Genomic DNA, 21452 nt, shown 5'->3' on the forward strand with positions numbered 1-21452 from the left:
ACACTGTATTCTTGGTCTGTGAGACAAAATCACTAACAACACCAAACCACCATTGCCGACTTAGTCACCTGCGCTAATGATTCTGGCGAAAAGAGAAGCAAACACGTAGCACTCACCACACCGATGTAGCCAACGCAGGCCGATCCCATAAGCTGCCAGCCACTGTTGCTAATTGGTGATGGTCCGAGAGTCCACGAAGGGTTCCATGTATGGTGCCGTGCCAGGTGCCAAGAAGAAGAGATATCCAGGGAGATTAGAAAACTGTTTTATATACACTGTACATGGTATTTTACAAGAAGGGCTCCAGAATATTGGAGCCGTCTACGTGCTAACATCTTTGCATGTGGTAGCGTTTACATCTACGAGCGTTCTCCATGGTCGAGCATGCTCTACATCGTCAAGCCTGCTCTACATGGTCAAACCTCCAGCGTCTCTCAGCACTCAAGTCCCCTGTTTTACCCCTTCCGTTTCCCTCTTTCACTCGACGAGGGAATACACTTTAGTTCCTTTAGCCAATGACAGTCTTTGATCAGGTGGCCATATCCCGCACGTGATGTGTCGTCGTTTCCCGCCGGGCTCCGCCTCCAATCTTGCTAGGTCGCCCCCGAACACAGGCAGCGGTTGACACCTTGGGAACCGAACGTTGATGTCGTTTCCCCGGGATTGCCAGACACGGGCCCCTTTCAAGATTCGCCTCTCCATAGCGGTCAGTTCGCGGAACCAGGTAGGGCGGTGGCTGTCTCGAAAGGCAGCAGTCGGCGTAGCGTCGTCGTGGTTCGGGCGGCGCTGGTAATTCACGGGACCGCACCAAGGGGCGACGCTGCCGTTTAGCCACGCATGAGGTAGCCCGCAGACCAACTGCTAATCCCTCAGTCCCAGGTGACAATTCTCGGCCGCGAGAAAGGGCGCCAGGTTGGCGCGTCTGAGTCGGCGCCGGCCTCCTTTGTCCCGAGGGACCGCCAGACACAACAGTGAGGAGAGGTTTCACCGTGGGTAATAATGGACAGAAGGAAAGGGGTCGTAACTCTGGCCATTTGAAGTCTGCGCCACAAAGCCTGGTCACTTCTGGGAAGAGATTTATGTGGTGTGGGGTCGATTAGGCGGAAATTTCTGTCAAACAGGGTGAGGTCATGGTAGACGAGGGGTCGATCTCTTGCACTGCGAGACGAAGTCGGGTCGCTCTGAACCCGGTTGACGAGTGCTCGGGCCTGGGTATGTGCGGCCATGTTGCCTGGGTGTTTGCTGTGTGCAGGGACCGAAAGGAGGGTGATAAGGCGATTAGGAGGAGGATTGGATTCGAGTATTTTAACAGCCGGGGAGTGGATTTTGCGATTGGCATAATTACTGATTGCGGTTTTTGAATCTGAGAAAAGATACTTAGCGGAGGAGTGAACAATTGCTACGGCAATTGCTGCCTCTTCCGCTTCTAGGGATTCTGTCAAATTTGGAATCGACGCACAGACAATGGTGTTTTGGAATCCGTCTACAACGGCTAATGCGAAAGCTGGCTGGTCTGAATATTCAGCCGCGTCTACGTAGACTGCCTGTGAATGAGGAGGGTAGCTCTTCTGCAGAGCCTTGGCTCTAACTTCCCGTCTGGCTCGATTATGTTCCGGGTGGCTGTTTTTGGGAAGTGGCATAATGCAGAGGTTATTGCCAACAGCAGTGGGAGGAGAGCGCGTGGCCGTGGTATGACCGGGTAGGTTGATTCCGAGTCAGTGCAGAAGTATTTGACCAGTTTGTGTATCTGATAACCTTTGATATTGACCTAAGAGGTGCGCTTCTACGAGCTCTCCCAGGGCGTTGTGCACCCCCAGTTGAAGGAGTTTCTCTGTGGGCGTTGACTTAGGGAGATGAAGAGCAGTTTTATAGGCAGTGCGGATGAGTCTGTTGAGTTGCTCGGTCTCCGTGGGTGTGAGGTAGAGGTAAGGGGTGGAGTAGGTGATTCTGCAAAGGCAAAAGGCCTGAACGAGGCGACGTGTCCCTATTGAAAAAATATGTACGAGAATTGTGCGAAAAGTTCTCTACGCGATTATTGCTCCGTAGACTCAACGAGATCTCGTACATGACGTGTGTACGAGTGGATCTCGTCACTGAACGAGATTCTCTTTGGCTACATTGAGCGAGATCGTTCTCGCATGGGTACATTGAACGAGATAATTCTCGTCTAGCTATGCTCAACGAGACAGTTCTCGCATGGCTACCTTCAATGATGTCGTTCTCGTATGTGTATACACTTGTAGCGCCCACCGACGCTGCTAAGGTCAGCGCTCTCGGCCGGCGCCTTGGGGCCGGCTGCGACTGACGAGAAAAATAATGTTGGGCGGCGCGTGTCAGCGGCGCAAGCACGGCACGCGCTAGTCTGTTCTGAAAGCCTGCCGAGCTGGTACTCTTGTTCTGGCGCTCCGCTGCGACCCCTCGGTTCCCGACACACTAAACAAAAATGTTCTCGTTTACCTATGCAAAATTACACTATTTTTGTATAGCTACATTTACAACTGTTCTCTTTCGTGTCGAACGAGTTGTTTTGTTTCTGTAAAATTTTTGATGGAGTTGTACACAGTAACATCATCTGCCAACATTATATTGAGGCCCGCACTATGATATCAGGTGATATACGCCAGCTCTGAGACAAAGAGGATACTTTTTAGGGCATGCAACAAAAACACCTTTATTTTGCATCGCGAAGCATCGTCGCGAGATGCTTGTTATTAAGGTCTTTTAGCCTCCTGGCGTCCGTGTCCACAGCGCTTGGGTTTTTGGATACGAAGTGCTCGTATGCCTCTGCACAAAAATGTAAATGAAACAAAGCAGCCACATTATTTTCCATCAAGCCACTGGGACCGACATGCACAATAGATGGCTCCATAGCGTAACTGATTGGGCTAGTTGTTGCATGATATAGTGTGTAAAGCGCAAACATTCCACAGAGATACAATACAATACAAAAGAAACACAAAGGTTTATGGGTTTATTACTTAAGTAAATTGAGATTGTAAATTGAGATAAACCACAGCAGTTGAAAGCTAGTGCTCGTCCTCGAATTGTCTTGTTGAATGTTCTTGCTTTACAAACAATATAAATTGCTGCCGAATTGCAATACTACAGAAATACTCATAATATTTTTAAATACGCCTTTTGCATTAAATGAACAAGTATAACCAGCTCATGCAAGTGAATACACAGACTGCACAGCTTTTTGCTACCACATTACGGAATTTGCAGATGGAAAACACTGCATAGATGCAGTTACAGAATTCTGATAGCAAAAATGAATGCACCTTTAAAACCACTATAGAAACTAAACGGTAGTTTTTGTTAGCAACATCACATCACTAAGTCTATACACATACAGCTATGCACGTCCCTGATGTGTAGATGTCAACTGTGTTGGCCTATACAAGAGATCACATCACTACAATCCCATCTTACTGACAACCTGTTATATTCATGCAGAAAAAGCACTGTGCGATAGGCACTCCGTTTTACTTTAAAACACTTTGCAATCCTTATGAAAACATGAGCTAGCAGGACAGTGTCTACTTACTTCGCACTGCAGAAAGTTTTTGTGGCGTCAATGCTGGCTTGGCTTCCCCGCCCTCCTTCAATTTGCGCATGCAAATTTTTCCAGTGACGCTCCTGTTAAGAAGCTCCTTTGGTTGCCACAGGCATCGAACAATTTCTCTTGCAAATGTGCTGTCTGTCTTCGCTTGGCTCACCCAAGTCCATTTACTGGCACAAACAAACAGGCCATTTCCAATGTGAACCTTCGAAAGATAAAAATTGCCAAAGGTTAGCTACTCAAATACAAAAATAGCATGCACTCTCAGAAAAAGGCTCTTTTGCTGAAATAATGGCTAAAGAAAGGCAACAGTTACTAAGGAAAAGTAGGCTGCCAGACAGTGATGGCACTCCAGGAGAAAACCAAGATATATGCAAAAAGTTGAAAGTTTACAGCCTGCCTGTAGGAAAGTCCTAGTGAATAAAGCTTCCCTGATAATGGCCCAGGGACAACAATTATAGCTCAGAGGCTGTACCACATTTCATCTCAGTCAACGACAAGTACCTTTTGTAAGGGATATATTCGTTTTTGATGGAGAATTAATAAAAAAGTTTAGGAAAGCAGATGGGGAAGAGTAGAAACCACACAAAACCTTTATGCACCCTTTAGGTGCTGCTTTGTCCCAGGACTAGCAATCTTACCCTAAAGCTGAAAAAAGCTTTTGCGGTACCCCAGTGAGCTCAAATTACACATCCGCCGAGAGAAGGCATACAGTAAAAACTCATTCGAATTTTACAGGACTGGATAAAATTCCGAATTAACCGAATGTTGAATTAAGGATACCAAAATTTAAAAAAAATGCTCCCACAACACATTTTTATACTGAATTCATCCGCAAATCATGTTTCTATTTTGCACATAAGCAGTGCAGGAGCTGCAAATGTCGTCATTTCATGACCGATTATAGTGCTCGCAGCAGTGAAGGCCTTGAGAAAGTACTTTCTTTGCAGTGCGGCAGCAGCACACAACTTGGCCACGTCTTCACCTGAGACATGCTATTCACTACCAAGCGTCCATCCCAATTATTTTTTCGCCAGTGAGATGGCTTTTAACAGATTGCCCGTTCATCACAATGTAACTGGCTGATTGGATGCCAGCGTGCAGGCTGCAGTACAATCTTTACTATTTATCCTCGACAGCTTCCGCCGTTTTGCGACAATCCGTGAATGCACCAAGTCAAAACGAAACTAGTGCTTGCCACAACCGCTGTGAACAACCCCATGGTCTTGATCATGATAACAGAGGGCGACTAAGCAGCTCTGAAGGCACCGGCCAATATGCGGTGTCATGCACTGCAGTGAACGCAAGGATAAAGGCACAACTAGGCACAATGTAATTCGGTGTTCCCATACAGTTTCCACCGATGACAAGGCGATGACTTCCTGTGTCATTTCAGTTGGACACTAGCACCGCTTCTGCTGTTTTGCATTGCACAATAGTGGCACAACTTCCTCAGAGCGCTATGGGGGTCATTAGGCAACATCTAATGTCACATGCAGCACTGAACATATTGAAGAGAACTACTTATCATTTGGAGGAAAAAAAAAGAACATGTGCTGGACCACTTTTCATGCACACGAGTTCCTTGTGGTATAGTGATGGGGACACAGTGCCAGTGCATCTGTCTGCTAAGTGCGGAGTATGAACAGCTTCTATTACCTCACGTGTCAGCTGTTGTGCGGCTCTGCCCACGATACTGCACTGGTCAAACAAATTGCAACCGCACTTTTTTTTGCAATGGCACACCAGCCACTCACTGGCAAATTTCTTTACATTGTTGTTACGCTCCCGTAGCCAATTCTTCAGGCATCTTCCTGTTTGTCTTAGATACAATCTAAAGCATTACAGGGGTAAGCGGTAGATGATGCACTCAGCACAATCAACAAACTTATTTTCATGCTTTTTTTGTAGTGGTGTCTGGCAGCAGCATTTGGGTCAGTCATCCAGCATAGCCTTGCTAGCTTGTTAGGTACATAAAATACTACTTGTACATTCGACCATTGGGTAGTCCTTTTCAGGTTGTGTGATAGCTGTGGTCCTATATATACATAAGCTATCGCACAATTTGAAGACTGCCCAACAATCGAATGTACAATTAGTATTCTCCACACCTAACAAGCTAGCAAGGCTATGCTGGATGATTAACCCAAATGCTGCTGCCAGACACCACTGTGAAAAAAGAAAGCACGAAAATAAGTGTTGATTGTACTGAGTGCATCATCTACCGCTTACCCCTGTAATGCTTCAGATTGTATGTAGGACAAATAGGATGATGCCCGAAGAATTGGCTATGGGAGCATAACAACAACGTAAAGAAATTTGCCAGTGGGTGGCTGGTGTGCCATTGTAAAAAGTGTGGTTGCACCTTTGTTTGAACAGTGCAGTATTGTGGGCAGAGCCGGACAACAGCGGACACACGAGATAATAGATGCTGTTCATACTCAACACTTAGCAGACAGGTGTGTTAGCACTGCACCCCTGTCACTATCCCATAAAGAAATGACTTATTTAAAAGGTCATGTATGTGTGCCGTCATTTATACATGATGTCACAGCGTTATAGACATGCGTAGAGATTCTATAAAAAGACGTGCCGTTGTAAAATTGGAAGTTAGCATTATGTGCTGTCGTTTTTTATATGTTCCCGCTTTTTTAACGTTACTGATACTCCCAGTATGACAGACAAACTAGCCTGAAACAATGCCTTGGCATACCACTATGAAAGTGAACAGTATCTTCCTATGCACACCTTCTCAAGTTATAAACAGGGTATGCAATCCTTATCACACTACATAAGCACTTTCATAGACAATTAATGTCGAATTTTCCTGCTCCTGTAGCGACGCACCCCTGTTCACAGATAAATAAAACAATTATAGGAGTGGTCTGTTCTTAGAAATGTGAATTTCACTGGAATAATGACAATCACTTATACGGACAATGAATTAGCTTGAAATACTAGCACATTAGCATCTGTTTCCTTTCAGAACACTGCTCCAGTGGCTGTTTCAACAACTGCATAGATTGAGCGCCACAGTTAGTACAGTGTAAAGTACTCCACACATATTCATTGTAGATAAGATTGCCATAAACCAGTTTGATTCAGATAAGCGAACACAGCTTGCCTTTCCATCAACTGGCACGAACAATGGTGTTTCCACACCCAGTTCAGTAGGTACTGGGACAGGCTCCTGAAATAAAAGCAACACGCCTCTGTGGTTAACCAACCTAGCTTTCCTTGTTTGTCTGTTTTATAGAAAACAGTTTAGACCTGAGATTAGACAGAATACCCCTCAGAATACAATGCATACAATGAGCATGCATAATCAGTAAATGTGCTTATACTTTGTTTCCAAATTGCTTGTGCATCAAGCACACACCATGAAACTAGCAGCAATGTCAGTGGCAACAAGTAAACTACAAACCACATAATAAAGCTAGTAAAGTTGTTTTTTTACAAGTGCTTCTTCGTCAATGCTATGAACAACACAAGTTCACACAACAAACAAGTTCATTAGTGTGCCATTCAGGTAACAGTCAAACCGCGCGATAGCGAAAGCTTGAGACAATATTCTCGTCACAATGGAATAATTTGATAACCCAGGATGCCAATAGGATTAAATGCATTTCATAGCTGTCAACAATCAAACTTAACTAAACTGCAATCCGACTCTAATGAAACATGCCTGAACATTAGCCCCCCATATGATCTACCCAGGTAATGGATCATATCCATGTCATAAATCAGGTAATAGAGAAATCTGCGGAGTACAACCAACCTCTTCATATGGCTTTCATAGATTATTAAAAATCATTTTATTCAGTAGAGATACCAGCAGTCATCGAGGCATTGCGTAATCAAGAGTACAGGAGGCATACGTGAATATCTTGGCAAATATCTACAAGGATTGCACAGCAACTTTGGTTCTCCACAAGAAAAGCAGAAGGATACCTATCAAGAAAGGGGTCCACACAAGGAGACACAATCTCTCCAATGTTATTCACTGTATTCTTAGAAGTAATCAAGCTCTTAGATTGGGAAAGCTTAGGAGTGAGGATCAGTAGCGAATACCTCAGCAACCTCCGCTTTGCAGATGACATTGTCCTATTCAGCAATAACGGGGACGAATTACAGCAAATGATTGAGGATCTTAACCGAGAAAGTGTAAGAGTGGGGTTGAAGATGAGTATGCAGAAGACAAAAATAATGCTCAATAGCCTGGCAAGGGAACAAGAATTCAGGATCGCCAGTCAGCCTCTAGAGTCTGTAAAGGAGTACGTTTATCTAGGTCAATTACTCACAGGGGACCCTGATCACGAGAAAGAAATTCACAGAAGAATAAAATTGGGTTGGAGTGCATACGACATGCATTGCCAAATCCTGACTGGGAGCTTACCACTGTCGTTTGAAAAGAAAAGTGTACAATCATTGCTTTCTACCGGTGCTAACATATGGGGCAGAAACTTGGAGGTTAACAAAGAAGCTCGAGAACATGTTAAGGACAGCACAAAAAGCGATGAAACGAAAAATCTTAGGACTAACGTTAAGAGACAGGAAGAGAGCGGTGTGGATCAGAGAACAAATGGGGATAGCCGATATTCTAGTTGACATTAAGCGCAAGAAATGGAGATGGGCAGGCCATGTAATGCATGGGATGGATAACCGGCGGACCATTAGAGTTACAGAATGGATACCAAGAGAAGGGAAGTGCGGTCGAGGACGGCAGAAAGCTAGGTGGGGTGATGAAGTTAGTAAATTTGCAGGCGCAAGTTGGTATCATCTAGTGCAAGACAGGGATAAGTGGAGATCACAGGGAGAGGCCTTCGTCCTGCAGTGGACATGAATAGGCTGATGATGGTGATGAATACTAAAGAGTCGAAAAAGTGCTGAAACACATTTTCTGCCCACTTAAAGTCAGAAAATACCACCACAGCATGATTGTGCGATTACAGGGAACACATCATGGACACCATTTTGTTTGTTGACTGCTACGAGAATTGTGACAGTAAACTTTCGTTTTCATCGCATTTACTGTCTTTACGGTCTCATTTCACAATTCTTGAAAAGTGAATTTTTTCGTGCTGCCTATCAATTTGTCATTGCAGGGTTCAATTGCACTATTTTACCAGTAGAACACGGTAGTGTCTGCGTGCCGCCATTTTATTTGACGTGGTGAAGGCTACATGCAAAATAGATCCGCAGTGGCCTCTGCACTTTCAAACATAGGAGTGCACCTCTTTCGCAGGAGGCACACAGCTCTGTCCGCACAGCATGTCTCTCATACTTAGTTGGCATAAACTAGAACACAAAGTATTGGAAAATTCAAGCAGACCAAGTGCGAGTATATGCGTGGCAATATTAGTTCAGTATACACATTGCTTAACAAGAGGAAACGAAAACTTCGTTACAGTTTTTCTAGCAAGCATAGTGATTTAGCAGCTGTAAATTATCGGGATAAATCTACACACTCACATTTGTGGAAGGCACACCATCAGCTTCCTTGGTGCCTGGCACCTGTGCACGAGGCCCAAGGACACAGCTGGGCTGTGCCGAATGGCAATTGGCAGGCAGCATCGCATCCACTACAGGAATCTCGAGATCCCACTCGTCCTGAACACAAATAGCAATCTCATACATCATAGCAACGAGTGCCTTCAGGGTGTACAATGGAACCAGAGAGCAGAGAACAAATACAAATTGAGCAATAGTCAGTATGGCAACCCATGCAGAACAGCAAAAAGAAATGATGCAGATCCAACACACATTGGAATCAACGTGAAGCAAAGCCTTTGTGACATGCTTAATGAAGTGCTATAAAAGTAAGGGTTCATACAATAGTGTTTACTTTCACCCTATGGGACCAGTAATCTTAATTATGCAATGTTTATGTTTGTTCACCATAAGCTTATGTGCACAACTGTTCTCATGCAATTTTTATATTTATGCACTACATTGTTCACAAGCTACGCCATACTGCAAATGTCGAACAAGGCAGATGCAGATACAAAGTCCGAGATTTCCACTGTATTCAGCGATGTAACAATGACAAAAGCAACGTCATGTTTGTACGACACACATCTAGCTAAATTTAAGAATTCTAAACCCCTTGTGTCACAGTGGCACATAATGAATGCCTAATCCAACATTGAATACAATGTGTTGTTCCATAAAGGAACAAAAGAAGGAGGAAAAAAAGTGTACATAGTTTAAAATCGCGCTTGCACGCGATTTTAAAGCGACAAGCGACGGCGACAGGTTTTGCCGTCGCGGAGGGTAATCCGTCGCCATCGCTGGTCACGTCGCCGGTTTCTGGCCAGCCAAAAAATATCACTCGTCACGCGGAAGTCAGCACGACATCCGCTGGGGACAGCGATTGCGCAACAACATAGCAGCAGTCAGTCTGCCCGCTTCGATCTGAATTGGCTCTTGCAACTTGCTCTCTGCTGTGACAGCAAAAAAATAAATGGTACAATCAGTCATCGCTTCGTCTCATCGCTAACTGAGGACTAAGTATCAGCCCTCTTTTGTCATTATTATTGAGATTGGTTGTTTGTTTTGAAGCTGTTAGGCCTGAGACGCCACCGAGAGCCAAGAAAGTGTTTTAACTTTTACTCAACAAATGACGCCACGGCATTTTACGCTGGCGGCATATCACGGATTTGCACTGGGGACGTGATAGCATATTCAGCTAAATCTAGATAAAACGTTCACCTTTTGATAAAATTCAGATTTCTTTAAGCGCGCATGATAATACTTATTCGCACAACAATGTAAATCCGTCACCACTCTTTTCGCGATGTCGTGTTGATGCAGTTGCTCCACGCCGCAACACGACAGCGCGACAGGCTGTGCCTGTCGCGTCGCTTGAAATACCGCGTGCATGCGGTTGGGCCTTTAAGAGGTCGGTGCGATTTCAAAATACCTTCACACCATCATGTCCAGGTTTACAATAGCAACTTTCTTTTTATGCAGAACATGGCACGCTAACTGGCATTACCGAATCCGAGAGCGTTCAAGACTAATGTCAGCCCAAGTGCTGGAGCCTGCAATCTGTGCACATAAACCTTCATATACATATTCACAATCATATCCACAAAGGTGCCACAGCCAAACCCCGGCTTGGGGGAAGGTAGAAAAATGGAGGGAAAAAAGCTTAGCTTTTAAGAAACAGGTGCTCGCGATCCAAACAGATGAAGATCAATGTTCCCTAGATCATTTTATTCTGCTAAAAATTAACCAGACAGCACTTTTGCCTGCTCTCTTCAGTATACTCTCTAGAGATAGTGTTGAAAGCAACGATATCATTGATAGTCTCCAGCAGCTATGGCCTAGTTGTAGAGCGCCCGCCTCGGCTGCGGGTTCGATTCCCACCACCGCCAGGCACTTACTGCTTCAAATGGGCACAAGTGTACCCCGGCCTCGCGTTCGCCTTTCTGGAGGTGTGATACACATGGGAAAGGATCCTGCGCCCGAATTCCTGTCGAAACCCTCATGAGCACAAAAAAGTGATGTTTGGGCCGCTCCCATGGCGGCCGTTTCCCATGTGGTGCCTCAAATGCACCTATTGAGGTGGGGATGTTTTACCGGTAGGCACCCGGCGGGCAGCACTTGCCTCCCACAGTTGCGGCAGATGCTCTTCAACAAGACCATCTGTGGTTGGATAAGCAGGCATGCCCAGAGACAACTAGTAAATCTCTATTGAGCCCCCTTTTTTAGAGATGTGAACAACCCCCATGTGAGCCGAGCACCAAGCTAGGGGACCTCTACCCATTAGAAAAAAAAACAGTGGGTTTCCAGTGGCACCAGGATTTGAACTCGGTACCTCCCGAATACAAGGTGGATGCTCTACCGCTACGCAACCGCTGCAGTATAGTCAATACGTGTGTGTGTGTGTGCGTGCGTGTGTGCGGTATAGTACATAGGCATAGTTAAATGCCAATGAATATGTCTCCTTCCTGGCTGTTCAGCTTTCCAGATCTTAACTTATTTTTCACAGCCTCATGGAAAACATACAAGCTGGGTTTTAATGGAATATGTATACATACCTCATGCAGCATGGCAGGCTCTGGTTGCACAACACTGGCCACCTGCTGTGATGTCTTCTCTCTGCACACATTGTCCTGAAATCCAGAAACCAATAACCTTGCGATTGTTCATCACCACACATCATAATTATTTAAATGTGTAGGCCACAGACTCATTAGCATTAGCACATGAAATATAAAGCTTTGTGAATTATCTAAGAGCAATGGCAAAGTTCTTTTTGAACACTTTTCTAGATTGTTGAACAATACCTGAAATTAAACATAACCTAAGCTGCTACCTTTCTTGTCACTGACCCAGAACACAGATCTGGACTGAAAAGTAAGCAGCATGCTTGTGAGCTGGTATGTGAACATATGTCTGGACTAGGGAAAAAAGTTGGTTGGGAACGGAATGTAATAATGATCCAGCATAAGTACGAGAAACATCAAACACTGACTTTTCATTTCATGCATAACCTGAAGTGTGAACGTTTTTCAGACTAAATTCAAAGCAAGCTTACACCATATTTCAAGCTTTAAATCATGCAAAAATTTGTATAACACTACATGATGCTCTTAATCTGAAATGCATAAGGTTACCTTGCTGGCCAAAATATTGCCGCCCATCTTTTGCCTCATGTGCATATGCAGAGCACTACATGATATCACTACTACTGAGAACTAGTCAAAGTCCTAGAAACATGTAGTGATTATACTATTGCACTTTCCTGCACTAGAAGAAAACGCCAGCTGTTTGCATAGGTCAAAATGTTCAGGAGTATATTGACTCATACTTGCTCCACACTTATTTTACAAGCATAGTAGAGAGCTACTGATTGATAAAGGGTGCGAGGATCCAAGTATGAATGGGAGTGTCAACAAATTTGACGGGAAGTATGAACAGTAGTGAGTGCTAATAAACATGACTACGAATGAAATTTAGCGACACTAAGTTTCAGTGAATGCGAGTATGAAAATAGGTGGGGGTCTGCAAGTGTGAGTGAATGCAATGCGAGAGAGTGCCAGTGAGTCTTTGTGGATGTAAAGATTAGCATTACTGGGCACCAATAAGTGCCAATGGAAGCAACTATGAATGCTGTAAATGCAAATGTGAACAATTGTAAGTGCACAAGAGTGTGAACGAGTGCAAGCCTCCGAGAATATTGGTGAGCAAGTATGACCGAGTATCCTCTTATTATGCCTATGGCTGTTTGAAGCAAAGGAGATATAATAATCTACTGGTGTCATGTCCGAAGGCCAGGCAATGAAAAAGCGATATAAAGGGATCCAGATATTTTGAAAACCTGAAGTCCATCAATGTACACATAAATCTACACATGAGCAGTTTTGAATTCTGGTCCATTGGATTGTGGCTGACAACACTGACAATTTGTTTTTGTGACCTTGTGCTCTGTGGCAGACTGTCGCAGCCGCTGAACTACTGTGGTGGGCAAAACTGCCATAATTTTGAATGGGAAGTAACAGCTAGTGCTACACGCACATTTTTTAGCCTGTGTCGGGCATTTTTTGTCCCTTGCTGTTAGTGCTGTTATCACAACGAATCCCAATTAGCTTAATTTACCATCCCGTTAACTATACTGCTACTGCTTTAAAACATAAGTATTAATCAAAGATTGCACACTATTTCTTGCACTGCGAGAGAGATTTTTCTCTCGGGAAAGAATTAAAATGATATTGCAGTGAAAGCTCTACTCAAGCAATGTCGCTGAGGAATCAGCACTGTAGACCTATTAGCAAGATTCGATGCATTGCGCAACAATGCCACCTAGTGTTCACCAATGATACAGAAGCTAGATTTTACACGAGCAGTAATGTGCAAACAAGCAAAGAAAAGCTTATCTGCAGGAACTAGTGAATAGCCACACAGGCAGTACAACGTGCACTAACATGCACTAAATGCGCACAGCACACTAACAAAGCAGTACATAGGCAAACTAGAAATTCTATTACATAACACACACTCCTCATTCCCTTGGTTTGATTATTTTAAATTATAATTCAGCTTAAAATACAAGACACCAAAAACTCAATATCATAAAATTTACACTGTAGCATTTCATGCCAAGTTAGATTTGTATCAGAGTTGACTACACAAATAATCAGCACTGCATAACGCATAGCCATCTCTAACAAATAAAAATGACAATGCCAATGAATTTATCACCTCATATGGCTTCATTGGAGCTCCATGCACTGATCTCTTTGTCAGCAGTAGATTATTGCTGCAACCATATGCAGCATGACCCTAAAGGGTAATTAAAGAACAGTGCAGTCATTAAAAGTGCATTCCCATATTGTCCAATAGCCACTGGTAAAAGAGTAAGGCCATTTAAGCTTTGCAAGGTTTTGTTTTTGACATAACAAAGGTTTGCTGTAAATGAAAACCTTTAGTTGCTTTAGACAAATTGCTGCAGCTATTCCGACCACCATGTGCTTAGGGATGTGCATAGATAACTGTGCAGTTAAAGGTGAACAGGGGAAAGTTTTGCACAATGTGAGGTCAGTGCATGAGCAATACAGAACTATCATTTATTATTTGTTTATTAGGATACAGCTACACGTGTACTAAGATGAAGACAAAATATTATTCTGCTGCTGCATGCTTAGGCGACAAATAACATATCAAGTAGTATGGATGCAAATCAAGTCAGCTTCCAAAAAAATGTCATGATAGAATAACTGACAAAATGCAATTCAAAATCATGAAATTTTGCTCCCCATAGAATACCACCATGGCATATTACATACCTGTGAAGGCAGCCTTGCTCCATGAAGCTCTGCCTTCACTGCCTGCACAATGGAGGCCTCCATGGAATCTGCAAGGTGCAGATTCACATAAGCACAATCAGAATGGTTGCATCTACACCCCACATGAAGCACAATCAATTGTACTGACTAGCACTAATCTAAAAACTTGCATGCTGAGGCATCTTACTATACCATTTATGCACAAGGACTGATAGCAGACTTGTGTGTGGAAACAAGAACACTGAAAAAATAAATTCCTAAAGAAGGGGACAGTCATTTACAAATAAAACATTGCTACTCAGCCTCTCTTCAAGCAAATCTTGGAGTTTGACGTTATGCTGCCGCTCTTCAAGTCGTTGCTGCTCCGAAATTCGCAGCTTGTTTTGCAGTGCCAAAATCTTGCTTTCTGCTTTCTTCAGGTGTTTTCGCGGCACTAACTCCTCGTCGTCACTGCCCGAGTCGGAACCTTGTCCCATTTTTTTCCGAAATATGCGGCCCATCCTCAGTTTTTTTGCAGCTTTTTCTTTTGTTGTTGCATCCTAGTAATAATGTAAATGGCAAGAGGAAAATGAAGTTGCACGATATCTGTTTCAACAAACTTTGCAATTGTTAAAGCATTATTGTCATTATTATTACCTGAAGGGTTGGCTTCTGCCTGTGGCGATATGCCTGGCCAGTTTCCTCAAACACATCCATTGGCACAGGCTTATGCTGCTTGGTCATCCTAGCAATTAGGTCAGCTTTGTCGCCTGAAGGATAATGTAAGAAAAATACTCATTACAATAAAATGTGGCATTTCCAATGGTCATCAAAGTTACCGTTTAAAAAGCAAGAAAAAAATAACAAAAAAAACACAGGCAGAGACATTATGGAGGTGCTAAATATAACTGAGGAACTCCACAAGTCATATAGAAAAGGAATAAAAGTAACAACCGGAAGCAATAAGTGCCCAAAACAAGCGTACCCCAGCTTAGGCATTTTGTTGGTTCACATCCCACAACATGTTTCTTAACAAACGTTATGTATTGATGCAGCAAGTTTGCGTTCTTTTGAACACATGAAACACTGAAACACGTGTCAAATGACAAAGATGACAAATATGAGGTCTGTTGAGCTAAAATTTTCGGCAAAGTGGGCAATGCGACCCGATTTCAGGCGACGTAACGCATGGCGAGCATATGCAAGGTTAGATTTAATTTCTTTTGCAATTCTTTTCCCGTTTCCGTTATCGGACCGTGAGTTGTATGTGATATGACAAGAACGGGGCCGCGATTTTGTTAAAAAAAACGCCTTACGCGCAATTATTTGCCACCCTTATCCACTGTTCACAGTCATGAACACATTGATAACGCGGGCGGAGCGTCACTTTGACTACTGTAAAGCGAGAAGGAAGACCGTCGGCAAAGGCATCGCGACAAAATCGCCGCACTAATCTCACTGATCAGAAGGATTCATTACAATAACCGGACCCAATAAAAGAACGTGCACGCGGCGATGTGCACATGCTTCATTTAGCGACATGGAGGCTACATGAAATATAGCGCAGAGCACTTCGCTCGGCCTCCGCGTGAAACAAAGGGAAGTGTTGAAAGTGAATACAAAGATTGATTTATACTCACATCCCAACACCATGACGTTTCCGGAGTCGAAGCCTTCCTCGCCTTCGTAGCCCTTTCCACTCTGTCGCCAATAAACTTGCTTATTGCAGGCGAGGTCGTTCACATCATTTGGCTTACGGAGACGATCGCCTTACCTCCGTCCTCATACTCCGCCTTACCTCCGTCCTCCGATCGCCTTACCTCCGTCCTCATCGTACGTCGGGGCTGTCATGTCAATGCACATCTACACCACTACACAAATAAGTACACTATATACGCAGATTAAATCACTACAGAAATAAATAAATACGATATGTGCAAAAGAATGAAAGAAAGTAATCTCAAAAGTAGCACAAATACAAATATAAAGATAAAGCAAGTTAACTACGCTATACACTAACAGCGCTATACAAATAAATTAAGCTATACACTTATATAAATACTGAAGAGAAAAAACAATCACGACACTACACTTAAATTAAGATATATATAAAAAGCGAGATATAGAAAAAGAGAGAAAAATGTATATGTAAGAATACGAATAGACAAATATGGCGACGGAAGCAGCGACGATAGCAGGGCTAGGGTCGCGACGCTTTAAACAAAGACGTACGCGCGGCTTTATAGTCTTCTACAGCATGTAGGCACGCATAGACTGCTGACACCTTATGCAAATTTATGGGGGTGCTGAGTGTGCGTGCTCTGTGTTGCCACATTGTAGTGGTGATACAAAGTTTTTAAAACTTTTATAAGTGCTCTTTAAGACATGGCGGCCATGACTTTTATTTTGCAATCACTTCCGTCGGGTGCATACCAAAAAAACAGCCTTTGAGATATGCTTTTATTACTCAATTGTATCAATGTTCTGTGGATTCAAATTTTACCTATTTGCAAAAAATAAAGCACTCATTTACTATTGCGTTACCTCATCTAGATATTACCCTTTTTGAGGATGCACAATGCCGTTGAAACTAGAATAGAACTATAGGTGGTGTCTAAAACTTGACGTCTATGTCGTATTTCTTCTCAACCATTTCCGCCGCCTACAGCAAACAACAGCATGGCCTTCAAGATTCATGTTTGTAACATAGAGGGGCCGTCGCTGGGGCGTAGATTCGGACGCCACCTGTCCCGAATATTAAATCTCAAGCCTAATCCAAGGTCGATCCAACTGGTCGCGAAGCTTCGGGCGAAAAACGGTTCAGAACAAATTGTCACCGACATCAGCAAGGGTGGTTATGGGAGCAGCGATTGAGGCGCGACTATGTTTGGAGGGAACAAACATTGGGAAAGAAATAACCGTTTTTTAGGGGCGAAGCTCCTTAAAGCGGCACCCGTTCGTCCCTCGTCGTATTACTAGTGTGTAACCAGTCTGAGAAAAATGAGAAAAAAAATTCCGAAGTTGTGTCCGTAGCGCGGAATCGAACCAGGGACCCCTCGCTTCCGAGCGCGCGGCGTTAGCCCACTACGCCACGAAGCACACATAGACACAAGCACCACGATGGCAATAAATACCCAACATTAACGAAAGGCCGCGTTTCTAGCGCGTTTCTAACGCGTTTGTGCTAGCGCGTTACGGCCCGTGTAAGAAGCTGGTGTAAGACGCTGTGGCCTCTCCGCCTTACCTTCAACGCGTTTCGAACGCGCTGCCCAAGGCGGTGGCAAGTCAAGTTCAAGTCGAGGAGCGTTTATGAATACGGGGGGTATACTCTCTCAGCAGTCATGTGATGGCGTCGGCAAACGCGGTGCACGTTCCGGCATGTGTAAATGGCTGCGTAAGACGCTGTGGCCGCTCCCCCTTACTAGAGAGTACTGCACGTCTCTAACGCGTTTGTGCTAGCGTCCCCTCAAGCGGGAGATCCGATGATTCCCTCCGGAGCTTCGCCCACTCATCATCATTCACCCCGTGGATATGCTGTGTTTTTTTAATTAAAGCGATACACAGTTAGATTCATTAAACGAAAATAAAATTCCTAATCAATTTTATATACGCATGGCGAGAAAAGAGCAACTCTATTTTACTTGATCATTAGAAATAAATACCTTTTTTCAGCGCCCACCGATAGCGGCGGGCGTTGGCGCCGCTATCACTTGCAGTGCAATGCAGCTCTTGAAGTGGGCAGAAAGGCGCGCTCGTAAAGTTCACTTGTTACAATACGCCCCCCTCACATGTTGGGTTGCTTTGCTTGTCGACGTTTGTCTGACTTTGGTGACGTGGGTAGTTTCATTGTTTCTTAACCTGTTCAGTCATCATTAGTGAGTTGCGATAGCCAGATAATTGTTTACTTTTGTTGTTTTCGTGGGACAGCGCTGGCCGACGGGCTTGGCGTCCAGGGACACGAAAGAACGAGCACTCTACGCCCAAAGTGTTCGTTGGCCTCCAAAGAAAGTACGCTCTGTGCAGCGTTGCAATTTCGACACCCGTACGGCTCAACTTATCCTGCTTCGCTTTCCGCGCTGAAAGCTCGAAACGCCCATCAAGTCGAATGGCGGGGCATTTGAATATACAGCTCTAATGGCAGGCCTTCGAAAACAAATTTCGCGTCTTTGAGAACAAAATCACGTCAGTTCTGTTTTCAACGGATATGATGTCAAATTATTTTTTCTTCCGCCGGAAGTGTTCCCTCCTCACACAGATGGCGCTAAGCCCCATGAACCACAGATGAACCGCCATGTTTTGAACGTATGGGCTTCTATGGAAGCTTCGCTACCAGGTATATTTACCTTGCCTAATCCCTAAACCTTACGTGAAGTGCTTCACAGAACATAAAGACCTGTTCGTGTCTCACGTGTTTAGGTGTGATTAACAGAGTTATTCATATTGTTACGGTGAGATGCGTTTATTAATAAAAATGATGGATGCGAGAGGCCTAGGGACCGATGATGTCCGAGTCCGAACTCACGTCGTCTTCCTCCACTTTCAATCGTCCTCCCGTATCGTAGCAATTCCCTCCTTTGCAGACGATGCCCACCGGGCGAGTCAGTTGGAGTTCCGGTGGTGAAAACGTTTAAGACGGGCGACATGGACGACGTTGGTCTTGCTTGAGCGGCGGCCAGTAGACAAGAGTCGACAAATCACGTACGTGACATCACTGAGACGTGCCATAACGACAAAGGAGCTGGTGTAACGGGCCAAGAACTTTTGGTATAGGCCGCGCTTCCGAAGTGGCGTCCATAGCCACACCAAATCACCTTTCTCGTACGATACGTGCTGATGGCGCTCGTCATAACGGGTTTTAGAGCGTTCTTGGGAGGCAAAAGTACGAAGGCGGGCGATGCGCCGGGCCTCTTCTGCGCGGCAAAGTGTTTCGGCCAGAAAAGTTTTGGCGGTTTCGAAGAACGAAAGGATAGAATCGAGAGCTGTACGCGGTTGGCGGACGTATAGGAGATAAAATGGGCTGTATCCGGTGGTCTCGTGTTTTGCGGTATTGTAGGCGAAAGTTATGAAAGGCAACACAGTGTCCCAAGATTTGTGAGCGGAATCAACATACATCGCAAGCATGTTGATGAGAGTTCTGTTGGTCCGTTCAGTTAAACCGTTAGTCTGTGGGTGGTACGGGGTGGCGTGAGAAAATGAGACGTAGAAAGCCGGAGAAGCTCTTCAACCACATCGGCAACAAATAGCTGGCCACGATCACTGATAATAACACGAGGGGATCCATGGCGTAAAATGACGAATGAGAGCATGAAGTGTGAAACTTCAGCGGCCGTTGCTGCACGAATCGCCACACTTTCTGCATAGCGTGTCAGGTGATCGACGCACACTATAATCCACCGGTTGCCTGTCGTTGATCGCGGCAGAGGGCCGAGCAGGTCAACACCAACTACCTCAAACGGTGAAGCAGGGGGCGTGATGGGATGCAGAAGTCCGGGAGGGCCACTAGTTGGGCGCTTGCAGCGTTGACACAGTTCACAGCTCGCAACGTACGCTGCTACACTTTGGCGCATCTTTGGCCAGAAGAAACGTTCTTGTGTGCGCTGAAACGTCCTGGAAAATCCCATATGTCCAGATGTAGGGTCATCGTGCATTACTTGTAGCACATCACGTCGCAAGCTTGTCGGCACGACTAGAAGCAAACGGGCACCCTTGCCAGAATAATTTTGCTTGTAAAGAATGCCATCCTTTACAACGTAGCGGCGTTGACCATTCGCTTCGGAGATAAATAGAGGAGCCAGACTGGTGTCGCTGCGTTGCTCCGTGCGAAAGGTGGTAAGGTCAGGAAATAGAGGGTGAACAACTGCTAGGTATTCATCGAAATTGTCTGCGTCACACTCGGTCGTCGAAAGGGGAAGCCTTGATAAACAATCAGCTTCAGCGTGACGACGACCGCTCTTGTAACACACTTCAAAGTCATATGAACAAACGGCTTGCATAATTACGTGATGTGCTTCTTCCGCATTATACGTTATGAATAGGGCTTAAAGGCTCCCTTCAGGGAAGGGAGACAGGTGAAGGGAGACAGGTGTGATATGTGTGCCCAATAATCGCGATTAAACCGTTCTTTGAAAAATAAGAGAACTTGAATTGGGCCAGCAAAGGGCACTAGCTGGTAATGAAATACCTTCCAGCGCTTGTCGAATGGGTGCCGCAGTGCCATACAGTTGCCCTTGCCAAGGGAAGGCCGGGCGCCCTCCTTAAAAAATGTATGGAGTGCCGGGTCTCCTCCCCCCCCCAAACACACTCCCCTCGCCTGATTTTAAGCACTGGTTATGCAACAAATCTTCTATGCGTCTCTTTCCTCGTGTATGGCAGTCTGCATTTAGCTGCTTGTGCCTGGCACTTCGCCAGGGTGCATTTTTGTCACAGCAGTGATTCAACTCTCAATCATGACCGGAGTAAAAGCCTCCTAGGCCTGAGCTCTTAGCAGTTAAGAAAAACGGCCATTATAATTTGGTAAAAATAAAAAAGCGCTGTCGTTTCTGTTTTTTTACAAAATAAAGTACTTAAACCATTTCAATGCGGCTGATGCGAAGACCTAACAAGTGGGAACGCAAGCTAGGTAATGGGCACGCAAGGTTCATTAATTATGAGACCCATCCTATTTTTTATCGCCAGCTGTCTCTCTCTCTCTCTTTAGCGCAGCTTAATGTTCATGTGATCCATTATATACAAAGAGCGCGCGCGCGCATCGAGCGCTCTCACTGGGCTTCTTCGATTATCCGCCCTGACAGACCCGGACTGCCCGAAGCAGTACTTTCAACCAATGAGCGTTGCGTGCATGTGCAGCTTCTCGGACATGTCCGGGACTGTCAGAGACGAATAACCGAAGAGGCCCACTGTCCCGAACGTAGTCACGTGGTCCCGACAACGGGACCACGTTAGCTGTGCTAAATGATAAGACTTTTTGCTAATGAAGTGGTCTAAGCACTTTTGCTGTCGACTATAGAATTACCATGATGTGTTGGAACCATACGTGCGCATACTGAAGGCAAGATGCTTAATTGAAGTTGAACGTACGGTATTTCTTTCCTGCTCCCCCCTCCCCTCCCCCACGCACA

General features: G+C 44.8%; 1 protein-coding gene across 1 annotated transcript; it reads right to left on the minus strand.

The window, feature by feature from the left end:
• Positions 1-2721: 2721 nt before the first annotated feature.
• Positions 2722-14869, minus strand: LOC125943301 (uncharacterized). Its single transcript, XM_049662289.1, has 6 exons — positions 14654-14869; positions 14356-14423; positions 11608-11682; positions 9035-9172; positions 6687-6752; positions 2722-2784 (listed from the first exon to the last, which is right to left on the minus strand). The coding sequence occupies exons 1-6, from the start codon at positions 14853-14855 to the stop codon at positions 2722-2724; spliced, it is 612 nt and encodes a 203-aa protein (XP_049518246.1). The 5' UTR covers positions 14856-14869.
• Between the last annotated feature and the right edge of the window lie 6583 nt (positions 14870-21452).

Source organism: Dermacentor silvarum, chromosome 1 (genome assembly GCF_013339745.2).
Source record: "Dermacentor silvarum isolate Dsil-2018 chromosome 1, BIME_Dsil_1.4, whole genome shotgun sequence".
NCBI classification, from domain to species: Eukaryota; Metazoa; Arthropoda; class Arachnida; order Ixodida; family Ixodidae; genus Dermacentor; species Dermacentor silvarum.